Genomic DNA, 13,002 nt, shown 5'->3' on the forward strand with positions numbered 1-13,002 from the left:
ACCACTACACCATGTGTAGCAGTTAGGGAATGCTATAGAATTTTAGTTTCTTTTATTCGTTTCGCTGTTTTGGTGTCAAAAACCGAAGGTTAGAACAAACTTCAATATAAATGCAAATGGGCAGTAGACGATGAGTGTTGTGTGTGAATCCACAAATTTTCTTGCAACACGAGAAATTGACAAAAAGCAAATGATGGTATTTATCATTAAATTTGTACTCTTTTACTGAATTCATCAAAATTATTCATTTTTAAAGGAAAACTGTAAACAAGTATACCACATCACACCTCGTTTAATTACACATAAATAATCCATGTATTCTATTTTTGTGATATTCCGGTTGGCTTAAAATGAAAGTAGCGAAATTTCTTGATAATTATCGGTCTAGATATCTATCAGATCAAAATGATAGTGTTATGAATATTTTAAACCTTAATTCCAATACAACAAAAAATAGTTCTAATTATTCTCACGATCAACATTCAAACGTCCGGGACTAGTTTACACTAAATCGTAAAATAATTTTAATTTCTAAATTTGCGTGTTTCAGTTCAAAAGCAAGCTAATTAAGCTACAAAGGCAGTGTATAGGACCGTGAAATTAAATTTCGTTATAGAAATTATCATAACAATAAATTTGAATTATAATGTTACTTATTTCAAAAGAAATTTTTGTTTTGACCATGGGCATATGAATTTCAATTATTTTTTCGAGCACGCTTTGGACATTAGTAGACTCGTGTGACGTGACAAATATTAGAAAATGAGTGATATTTTTATGGATTTTAATACAATTTCTCTATACTTTCAATTGATTTTCAACCAGAAGTAATAAATGTATATTTTTGGTAACGTTGAGGCAGGTTATTGCTGGGTATTTAGAAATGATTATAACCCTCATTGACAGCTACAGAGATTTACAAAAGAAGGTGGTAAACCCGGGGGCCAAATCTGTCCTTAAAATGTGAAATAATAGGACTCATTATCATAAGGAGGATCGCCGCCTCTTTTACCCGCCTATTGCCTTGTCACTGATTATTGCAGTTAAAATATCAGCATATTATGATTAAGAGAAAAAAATACAAATTCAAAGCATTTTAGAGAAAACAATTTTTATTTCGTATGATGTTCAAATGCTACACTACACATTACAGTATTTCTTAGAGAGACAGTAATCGTGGGAACCAAGATTATTGCGGGAATCAATAGAATGTAATCCGGTGACAAAGACCAGACATGGAAAAAAGACACACACAACAACGAACATAAAATAACCAAAATAATACATACAAAGTAACAAAAATAATTGAGCAACTCAGACTCAAGTAAAAACTGTGAACATGGACCAGGTGCACGGTAGGATAAGCGTCCTCTGCTTTTCTAGAACACCCGCCGAGTTTCTCATAATAAAAGTGCTGATAGCACTTGCGGTTGTCGATTCTTGTGAAAATTGTAGCATGAACAAATTATATGTTTAATAAAATTGTGATCATACATTTCATTTTAAAAGCCTCGCGAACAAAACTATTAAATTTATTTCACTCGATGTGAGAAATTCCATAATCAACTCGTTATCGTTGTAGATTCTATATTTCCTTAACAACAAGATTTTCAAAAACTAGACACGTTTATCAGTTCGAATTTTCCCGCAAATTTTATTTGGTTAAAATCACTGCTCCTCCATTCCTGTTTATAAATGATAAAATATTAATGAGAGGATGGATGATTTGACTTATAAGTGTGTTAAAATGAAAATACTTAACACATTTTATGCTTCCTGATACAGTACTGCAAGAAATAAAGTCCCTAAATGCAAATTTATTACTAAATATCTTTCAAGAGCCAAAAAAAGGAGTCCCTCAAAAATTGAGTTGATATGAAGACTAGATCTTAACTTCATTTGCAGAAATAATAGACTATTTTGAGCTGATGAATTGAAAGAATCATATTTGCGGGTTATGAAAGAGGTATTGAATTATATAAAAGGAATTACATTTGGACTATATTTTTGTGTAGTGTTCAGAAATAGTAGGGAAGTTCCAGTGATAACACCAGTGACACCCAAAAAGCCAAGTCTGGGGTAGACGAAAGAGAGAAGGAAAACTATGACAAGTTGAACAAATGAGTTTTCATGGTGCAGATGGGTACACCATAACGATCCACGAGTTCATGATGAGTATACATGAAGAACTCATGCATGAAGAGCATACGTGTACTTGCATGCAGTCAACTTACATGTAGTTTAAATCAAGTTTATGGCTTGATAACATAGCGGGAGTTCTTTCTTATTGATTTTTCCGACGCAGTCGGTACAGTTTCGCTTTTTACCCCCCTCCCCCCAATGGGAACGCAAGTCACCTGATCAAAATTCTGTTTCCAGATTGGCCAAATACTGATAACTTAGTGGGATTCGAAAAAGGAATTTGAAATTGCGTACCATGCGTTATTCCCTGATGAAAATTATAAGTAAAAAAATATTGCGTCGGCTATCTGTTTTTTAAAGATAGTACTTTTTTTAGCTTAGTATTACATTGCATTGCTCAAATCTTCATGCATTCACATTTAATATGAAACTTCCATGAATTTAACACGGTGTTCTGTTTCTGTCAAATATAAGCATTTGATCAGCGATGTAGCTTACGATGTAATTTACGACACAACCAAATGCAACTATAACAGAATCAGAAGCAAATATCCGGAGATTTTAGAAAGGGGGGGGGGGTTCAAAGCTACAACTGCTCAATCTTTTGCCCAAAAATGCACGAAATTTTACAATTTTTAAACAAAAAATAGGATGTTTCAAACCTTGGGTCTGCAAATGGAACATCTGGATATTATGGTATTATCGTCTTGTTTAAACTATATTTACACCCTTACAGACAGAAAAGTCTGTTTAAGTGGTAGATGGTTGATTTTGACTATTCTTTAACAGGTCCAAAATATGAAGGGACTTCGAGAGATGTCTTGTTCATGAAGTGACTTTGAGGGGTGTCTTGTTTATGCAAAGTTCATTTTAGGTTTTCTTGTACACGAGGACATCTAAAACAAATCTTGTCTTGGTGTGAATAGTAAACCATCACAGACTTTCAGAATAAATTGAAAGGAAAAGTCGAAAAATATATGTCCAAGCACGAGTAATAACAACAAATGTGTTTTATTTAATTTATAGGATTCGCAAGGCATTGCCCATTTTTAATCTAACTTGAACAAAGTCTCCTTTGGCCTTTCAACAAAAAACTCTGATCCCAAAGTCCACTTGGAGTTTAAATCTGGAATAGTTGGTCAAGCCAAATAGAAAATCTATACAAAGTTTGACCACAGGATAATTGATATACTTCAGAATCAATTAAATTGATTGGGACTCTATTAGCCTTGTGTTGACTAACTTAAATATTGTAACAAGAGGTTTTTTCTGAGTCCCCAAACCAATTAACCACTTTGGCTAGTATTTCTTGTTTGATCTTTGATACTTAAATCAGGACTAGTCTTTTTAAAAACCAGGCATAGGTCAATTATTTTGTAAATAAGAAAAACATTGACAAGTTGTAGTTTAAATAATTTCAGGTAAATTTGTAAGTAAATAAATAATTGGATTTTTGTTGTAAACTAGTTTTGTTTGCTGGTATTTTCACACTCGGTCCTGTAAGAGTTTGAAGTTTGATGAGAGTCCCAACTTAACTTGGAAGCCTTCGGTAGATGGCATTCCATTGTTGAATAAATAGTACATCATTCACTGTAGGTTTTTGTCTGTCATAAAATCCACATCTCATTTATCTATTTAAGCAGGAACATGTAATATAATTCATATCAAATATCCCTTATTTAACCTTATTTGAGGTGTCTTTTTACTGAGCAGACATATAGTATATTGCTTGTACCCTTAAACTGATCAGACTAAAGTAAAATGTATAAGGGTGGAAATGGTCTTTCATTTCAAATTTAGAAAATAAAATTGATTCCTGACACCCCTTTTTCCATAAAATTTTGATAATTATCAAAAGATCTTAATTTCATAAAATAAGTACCTCAACCTTTAACTTCAATAATATCACCATGCAAGACATTTAGATGGACTAGTTTTTAAAGGCTGTATATAGATTTCATCTAGGCACATAATCTATTAAACCAACAGAAAACAAAAGGTAAATAATTGAAGAGTTTATTATTGTAAAATAAATAAAGTTTCTAAATATCACAGTTATTTTGGTTACTAAGATCTAAGACAAACTATTAGACCTTTTGTGTCTTCTCGAGAAATATTTCCGTCAACTTCCGTCAATATGGGCCATGGAATATTTCTACTCATAATATCTTTCCTAAATATTTTTTCATCTACTCAAGAAATCAATTGGATTTACAAATGTCAAGAAAACTTTGAAATATCAACAGCTGTCATCATATATAATATTCTTTGAACAGATTTTTTAAGTGATTAAAGCTTAGCTTATGGAATCAAGTTGATTTTTACTGAATAAAAATTACATGTGAAAATAAATTCAAGGCCAAATAGGTCTTTTTACTGTTGTTCTCATCATGAATTCAGCCACATGCAGAGCTGAAGTGGTTAGATTTCTAAAAACTGCACCTATTATATATAGTGTATTTGAAATGAACTAAAATCCAACTAGTGACCAAGGTAGGTGACTGGTCTAGTGACACCTGGTTATTAGTAAATGAATCCCTCAATTTCTAATGTCTTTGTCTTCTCATGCAATAATAACATAATAAAACTGTAAATTATACCAACTATACATCCTTTGTCAAATTTACTACATGGAGTACATTTGAGAAAAAAGTGGTCACAGTTTACAAAGAAATCATTTGTTTCATACTTAAAACATTTATTAGATTTAAATCAATGAAAAAATATGATTCATATATCTCAATAACACCACAAAACATTATCAGTAACAATATTTAAAAAAAAAAAAAAAACAAACTGACTTCAAATAAAAAAGGTAAAATATAACATTAAACCAGTCTGAAGGTTTATTATCTGGTTTTAACATCTAAATGCAGGAAATCCATTCAGATTTTCAATTAAAAGCTCAGTAGTTGGAACATGATATGAAAATCAACAAGTGCATGATTTATATCTAATAAATCATTTATTAATGATTAAATGTTTGCTTCTCCACCTGGATAACTCCATTTCAAATCTAACATGAATATTGTAAATGATAGAAGACAAGTATGGCATTAAAATAACAAACTTTGCAGTGCACCCTTTCCATATTTTTGAACTCTTTTCTTTATAATAATGATAGTTGGTGCCAAAAATCACCCTCTGTTCACCTAAAATATGGTCTTGCCTGTTTTGCTTTGTAACGGCTCCGGAAAACAGTTGTATGTTTTTTTGCATGGTTTGGAACCAAAAAGTTCTTGCAATGGGGACCCCAGAGGAGGAATGTTCCAGATGAGCTTAATTATCCCTCAATATAGGTAGTTTTTGCACCATCAGATCCTAACCAAGATTTTCCATATAGAAAATTCCAGAATTTCGGCATAATGTCAATTTTCATGACAATAACTACAGATTTAAGAAGAATTCAAAGCTAAATTTTGAGGTAAAAAAGAAGCAAAAGAAGCTAGTTTTTGTACCTTTGGGACCTGCTCCTATTCATACCATCATTGCAACCATAATTTAGAATTTAACACTGCTTTTCTAAAAACTTTAGCCAAACAACAACTTTAACCAAGTCTGAACTTGTAAGGACAGTTTTTCTCAGAAACAGTATCAATTCTCTCCTTTTTTAGTCAATTTGGTAGGTGAATGCAGCCTGATTTCTAACAATTACTAGAAAAAAAAGTTTTGTGCAAGTAGATGTATTTGCTATGTTTAAATTAAACTAATTCTAGAATATACAGCATAGTTTTTAAAGGAAACAAACTCCATAAACTTTGCACATAATTTACTTGTTAAGCTACAAGAAAAACACATAAAAATACTCTCAATTTTCAAACCAAATCTGCAGCTGAAAAAATCTCCAGTTTTGAAGGAACCACTTTATCATATGTATGTATTTTCAAGATCCAGTGAATGAAGTCCAGTTTTTTCCTAATTATTTAAATACTTCTCAGTCTAAGAATCCTGCAGAATGTGTATAAGATGTGGCACCTAAAGAGAAATAACACGAAGATTTTATTGCTATAATAAAGTATTTATACGTGATAATCGCCAGAAATAACCATGAAAGTGTTTGTAAAAATTAAGATAATGACAGGTCAAATTTAGTTAAAATGCACTATGGAAAAATGGCTGGAAAATTTTCCTGCACTTTTTTCTTATATAAGCAGTAAATAAATATCTACATCACAGATGCTTCAGGATAAATTTAAAAAGCTTTTCAGTTGTTTTCTAGATGTCTTGAATTCATTTGAGGCATAAAAGACCAAATTGAGAATTATGATGTGCCACCCATTGCCTGATTCTTACATAGCATGGTAAATAAAAACCTCTCAGAGTATGACAACTACAAATTAAATTATACCTACTTCTTGTTAGAATGTAATTGGGGAAGGATCTTAAAAAATAACCATATCAGTTTGGTAGAGATTTGTGACTGCATAAACATTCTTTAATCAAAATTAATCTAAAATGTAGACTTGGAGATGACAGATCAATAAAATGGAGCTACAAAGACCATAAAAAGAAAAAAAATACATCCATTTGCTTGCTTGTTAAACTTAGCACTTAATTAGAATTAAAAATATAATACAAAGTACAAGTTGTATTACATAATTACCGACACAATGGTGGAATAAAAACTCATTGTTGACTCTTGATAAAGGATATTGATCCTTATCATTTTGTTCTTATTTTCAGCAGTTTCTCATTAATCAAATAACAAGTTTTCCAATAAAAGTTGAAACGTGATAGCCAATTAATTAAAGGATAATAACTCAACATTTTATTACATCGTTTTCCTTTTAACACACATAAATTTGTATGAACAATTGTTTTTTAATGATTGATATATGATATGGCTGAGCTCAAATATTGGCATTAGGATTATTGTAACAAACTACAGATCAAAATACCAAGGTCAATATCATTTTTCAGTTACAGTTGTATAACTCATTTGGACAAAAAATAACATTAAAAAATGCATTTAGGCTATAATGATGAAAAAAGTCACAAACCATCCTAACTTTAAGTTTGATTTCTGAAAATCAAAAGAAGCTCAAGACAAGTATTTCTGATGTTGGAATTATTTAGATTAAGGGTTTTGCCCCTTTGTTTATCAAATGCTCAATGCTGTCAACTACAAATGATTCATATTTCATTAAAAAAGTTGATAAACGCAGTATTCTGAAATAAAACCCATCAAGACTTTCGTCATTTTTTTCACAACCAAGAATTCTGTCACAACAAGAGCACATAGTAATATCCCACAAAAGATAGAGTTGCAAAATTCCATAATTATGGTATAAAATATTTCTGAGAATTCACAAAAGGGATGCATGTATTCAGATCTTCAATGGATGGATCTTTACTTAAATAAGTCAGCACTAGACCAATTATGGTACAATTACTACCGCTATCGCACCCTAATCAATGATGCAACATACACCCAAACAGACAATACATTGTTTGGGTAGGGATGCATATACACGGCCAGAGCAAACTCAACGTCACTTGACTCATGGGCATGTACACCAGTGGAGAAAACTTCTTCTGTGACAGCTGTTATATCTGTGAATGGCATATTGAGTGGGAAACCAGACACCTGAAAAAAATTAATTAAAATTTGGTTTTGTACAAAATACTGCACATTCAGAAATAATACATTCCATCATGTAAAGGTCATTCAATCCAGGGAACACCAACTGCATTCCCTGAAATTATTTGTATTTAAGAAGAGGTTTCTAATGGACCCTCCATCAAATTCTTGCAATATTTATTTCTATAAAATGCTATATATTATGACATATAACTTTATGGCTTTTAATGTTTCCAGGGGGGTGTGAGGAGTGTTGGTGGTTGTTTTGTTGTAACCCCCTGCACATGGGAATGGCATGAATTACTACTTGTCAGTTTTTAAATGATTTTTTCAAAATTACATTGAAATCAGTCTAAACCGAACTCAGAATAATTCAAAAACCTGTCTAAACCAGACATTTTGTGAAGTCCTTCTATATCAGTTTGCATGTTTTAAAACCTTTGTAAACCAAACACCTGTCTAAATCAAACCAAATTAAAAATCTGAAAGTGATTGGGTGTTTACAGGTTTTATGTACTAAACTTAATTAACATTATACTTTTCAGCATAGGTAGAAATGTGCCACTGACAGCAAAAGGGTAAAATTTATGAACACTAGTTTCAGGCCTACTATTTTGCTGAAGTTTCAACTTACTATTTGAAATTTTCGATCTGCCTAATTTAAAGCTAAAATACTATCCAAATACTAATGAACAGATATTACAAGCTGATGTGTTATAATTTAGTCACAAGAATGGCACTAAACTTCACTTCTACACAGTTTTAAAAGAATTTTTCACAAAAATGAGAGGATCAGGGGTAGTTTTTTAATCCAAAATATATAGAGGCAAGCTATGAACAACAAAATCTTTTAACGTCGTAATGGTACAAAAGGCTATTCTTTTTTGTATAAATATTAAAAAGTTCGACAAATGCAATCTATATTTTCTACATAAAAACGTCTCATGAAATAAGCTGTTTTAACACAATTCAGCTACTATTTCTTATTTTACTTTATTTTCATGTACAGTTTTAGAGCAACAAATGCATTAACAGCAATTAAACTTTCTTTTTAATGAAGGCACATATTCAACTAGTGAATAAATCAATTTTCAAATTTATTTGAAACACTTCAGATTTTGGGGTTGATTTTGATATTTTCTGGACATAATCCTTTCATATTTATTGATGCTTTTACAGTTAGAGACTAGAAGAATTTCAGTCATCCATTGTTTGTGTAATTAGTCATTATTTTTGCCTGAATGTCCTTTGCCATACTGAAAAATACAGCCATCCACTTACCTTATAAGAGTTGAATGTATTTTCTAAATCTGATAGATGTGATGCTCCTGGAGATTTCCCAAGGTTTTCTTCCAAACTGTTAAAAGATAATACATGAAGGATTTCATTTAATAACTAATGTTTCTTCAACTGTAAAGTATTAAATTTAAAGAAAACAAACAGAAGTAAACAAAGCTAAAAGAATTATATATAAAATGGCAAAATTATAGGAAAAAAGTCCCTGTTCACTCTTGCAATAAATGCAAAGAAGTTTATTATTACAAACTAGTGGCTCAAGAGAGCCTGAATTGCTCACCAGTTAACCATTTGCTTATTTGAAAAACTTGAGGAATGAGACAGGCCAAGTTAAAATCAACTAAACTGTCAAATGCAGGAAATGCTTTTAAAAGCATTTTCATGACCTGAACCAGAATTTTGCTAAAGGCAACAATTTTTGAATTATTTTCAAAAACCTGCCTTCCAAACCCTAAGTTCAATTTTTAGTATAGGCAGCCATATCTATTCATTAAAAATCACAACAGTCATTTTGAGCACAACACGCTAAAGAACTATTATGCTTATTTTGATTCAATGATCTTAAATGGTTTTAGAGAAGAAGTTGTACATGTGAAAAAAAAAGAACAACAAAAAAACTGTTTCAGGAGCCGTAACTCCTACATCAGTTGACAAATTGTTTTGAAAATATCGGCATAAGTCCGTCTCATAATGTTGAACAATATCACCTAAGCCAGAAATTTGCTATAGGCAAGGCTTTTGAGTTATTTCCAAAAAACTGCCTTCTGACCCCTACATTCTACTTTTAGTAATGGCGGCCATGTGTTTTCATGAATCAACAATCCCAACGGTCATTTTGTGTGGGATACCCTAAGAAACATATATATTAACTTTCATTGAATTCTGTGCAATGGATTTTGAGAAGCAGAAGTTGCACATGTGAAAAATGCCCCATGCAGGTCCGGGGATCAAAAGAATAGGCCTGAAGCAGCCCTAAGCTTGTCGTAAAAGGCGACTAAATAGTGCTCAGAAACCTAGCCAGGGGCTAGGTGCTCTGCCCAAAGAGCTCCTGGGTTGTGTGCCCCAGGTGGCGGAATGGGGTACCCCTGTCGTGTTACATGCTGGGTTGTCAGGCTATAATACGGAAAACCTGACCGCAAACCATAGTGGTGCACTGTGTTGGGAAAGATGCCACATTCCTTGCACGTTAAAGAACCCTGCTGTAGTATTTAATAGGAGTAGGAACCTTTGTGCTCCGCCACAGGAGGCTAAATTGCCTGACCCTACCCATCCCTCCCCTTTTCTAGTGGCAATCTAAATTTGTCAACCCTATTATCCTTGTGTCCCATCCATTTTTTCACATCATCACCATCATCATTATCATCATTTCATTTTCATTTTATCACTCATTTCATGTTCATCGCCTGAATATAGCTGGAATATTGCTGCTCAGGCGTTAAACCCCAACAATCAATCAAAAAAAAAAAAAAACTATTTCAGGGGTCGTAACTCCGTGTGTGTCGGATACCCTAAGGGTCATATATGCCAACTTTCATTGAATTCTGTGCAATGGGTTTTGAGAAGATTTTCAAAGTTGCACATGCAAAAAATGCAAAAAAACTGTTTCAGGGGCCTTAACTCCTACATCAGTTGACGAATCGTTTTGAAAATTTCTGCATAAATCCGTCTCACGGTGCTGAACAATATAACTCAGCTAGAAATTTGCTATAGGCAACGATTTTTGAGTTATTTGCAAAAAAATGCCATCTGACCCCTATGTTCTATTTTTAGTAACAGTGGCCATGTTTTTTTCATGGATCAAAAATTCCAAAAGTCATTTTATGCACAACATCTTAAGGAACAATCATGCCAAATTTAAAACCTGTCTGTCCAGTAGTTTCAGAGGCGACGATTTTTGAAAATTTGTCCAAAACAACAACGACGAAGATGCATGCCAAGTGATGGCGTAAGCTCACTTGGCCATTGGCCAGGCGAGCTAAAAATGACTTACACAGGCCTATTTTCATGGTTTCTTAGATTTGGCATACCACAAAATTTGGTACCAAGTGAAAAGCCAATATCTCCACTCATTTGCATAATAGAGTTATCAAATCAAGGAATTCAAGAATCCACAAATTCACGTTTTTTCCTTAATCCACAAAACTGGTATATTTTGCACCCACTAATAATAGTGCTTGCACAGCAACATGTATGGGCCTATCAAGACAATATCTTAAGGAGGTAGACCAAGGGCAAGGGACATTACCCTTGAAATCAGTAATATGTTTGTATCATATGGAATTTCACCAAAGCCTTTCAAGCTTTCCTTTGAAACAGAATGAAATTAATCCAAGTTACTTTGATGCTTACATGAGATTGATGTAAAATGGTAACACAAAAATTCCAATGATTTGTAAGAGTTGTGTCCCTTACCCTAGGTCTACTTCCTTAAAACCTGAATGTATTTATTAAATAAAAATAACTACACAGTGAAACCTACCTAAGTCAAACCCCTTATATACTATAAAATTTGTATGATCAACACAGGTGCTTGATTTACTAAGGTGTAAAATACATTTAAATTGATACGAAGGGTCTTCAAACAGTGTCTGGTTTAGACAGGTTTCACTGAATTGTAAAAAACTCTAAGACTTACACAGGAAGAAGTCTCCTCATGATTTGCGTACAGTGTCTGTTCCATCGTGTGATGTATCTACTTCGCCATTCCATAATCTTGTTCTTCAAATGCTGCTCCAATTTTTCTTGAAGTTCAACCACGTTTTTCTTTGCAGTGAAGTAATATAAGTTCTCAGGCTAGAAATTAAATAGCATACATGGACTTTAATGTAGTTGAAAAATGTAAAATCTCTACAAACTCAATGTGGCATGAATGGTAAATACTATAGCACTTTAAGAAAATGACTACACTGCTATATTCAGCTACTCAAGCCCTTTGTCACTCTTTTTAAATAGAAAAAAAAACATACTTATTCTGAATTTCAACACATGTATAAAAATATTCTACTGACAACATGAAGAGATTGATTATCATGGACATTTTTATTCTGACAAGATACATTTTTTTCTATTTGTATTTCTACTTTACAAATAATTACTATGGAACTATGGGAAAATGCTAAACCAAAACTGGAAATTTTTAAGGATTTTAAAATTTTGTTGAACCATAAATTCAAATACCAACAAAATTTTAAATTTTCTATTGTGTTTTGTAAGCTTGATAAAAATATGATGTAAATTTAATAAATTTCCAAAAGTGGTCTTCCTAAACTGATTTCTTTGAAGTTTTAAGGTCACAAATACTAAATCTTCATTTAAGTATAAAAAAAGAATAAAAAAAAAAAGGTTTATCCAGGCAGCAACATAATAATGGTAAATAAAGATAAATAAAAAATAACATATCCTCAACAACTTGATTTCCTTGTACCTGTATAGATCCAAGATGTTGATTAGGAAACTTTCTGTTGTAGAATGGTGCCCACTGAGAAGTGTTACTCAAATCAAAATTCATCTGAGCTGGCTTTTCATACTGCTGAATATTGCCAAATATCTGAAATAATTATGATAATATTTAGTTAAGCTATCTTTTGTTACTGATTGATTGTTTTTTATGATTGATTGTTGTAAGTCCAACGACAGATACTTCAGGTACATCAGGATGAGAACAATTAACCAAGTGAACCAACCCTACATTGTACAAGTCAGACATGTTGAGCTGAATCTTTATTGCACTAGCACACATATAAAAAACAGCCTAAGGTAGGCCATGCCACCCCATTTGGACATATTATTCTGACACCAAGCCAACCAATTGTCACTCTTTGTGTGCTTAAGGAAGTAGCAATGACTTTCAATTTTAGTCTTTGGTATGACTCAGCTAGGGATTGAACCCATTACTTCCAACACTCTAATAGTTAATAAACCTTTTTTAACTGTATTTATATAGAAGATGAATCAAATTGTAAATCCCAAACCACAACAATTTG

The 13,002-nt window shown here is 32.3% G+C and overlaps 1 protein-coding gene across 6 annotated transcripts in view; it reads right to left on the reverse strand.

Moving 5' to 3' along the window:
- Positions 1 to 4,141: 4,141 nt before the first annotated feature.
- The window catches only part of LOC148628530 (coiled-coil and C2 domain-containing protein 2A-like), a 69,148-nt gene continuing 60,287 nt past the window's right edge, over positions 4,142 to 13,002 (reverse strand). For all 6 annotated transcript variants that reach the window (XM_088589146.1, XM_088589155.1, XM_088589126.1 and 3 more), the window contains 4 exons: positions 12,444 to 12,566; positions 11,655 to 11,812; positions 9,005 to 9,080; positions 4,142 to 7,729 (listed from right to left, as the gene is read on the reverse strand). In XM_088589146.1, coding sequence (XP_088445272.1) covers positions 7,541 to 7,729; positions 9,005 to 9,080; positions 11,655 to 11,812; positions 12,444 to 12,566 — 546 coding nt within the window. In that variant the 3' untranslated portion in view covers positions 4,142 to 7,540. The remainder of the gene's footprint in view (positions 7,730 to 9,004; positions 9,081 to 11,654; positions 11,813 to 12,443; positions 12,567 to 13,002) is intronic.

This window comes from Perna viridis, chromosome 1, assembly GCF_037379345.1.
Source record: "Perna viridis isolate PV_CMFRI_1.1 ecotype Kerala chromosome 1, ASM3737934v1, whole genome shotgun sequence".
Taxonomy (NCBI): Eukaryota; Metazoa; Mollusca; class Bivalvia; order Mytilida; family Mytilidae; genus Perna; species Perna viridis.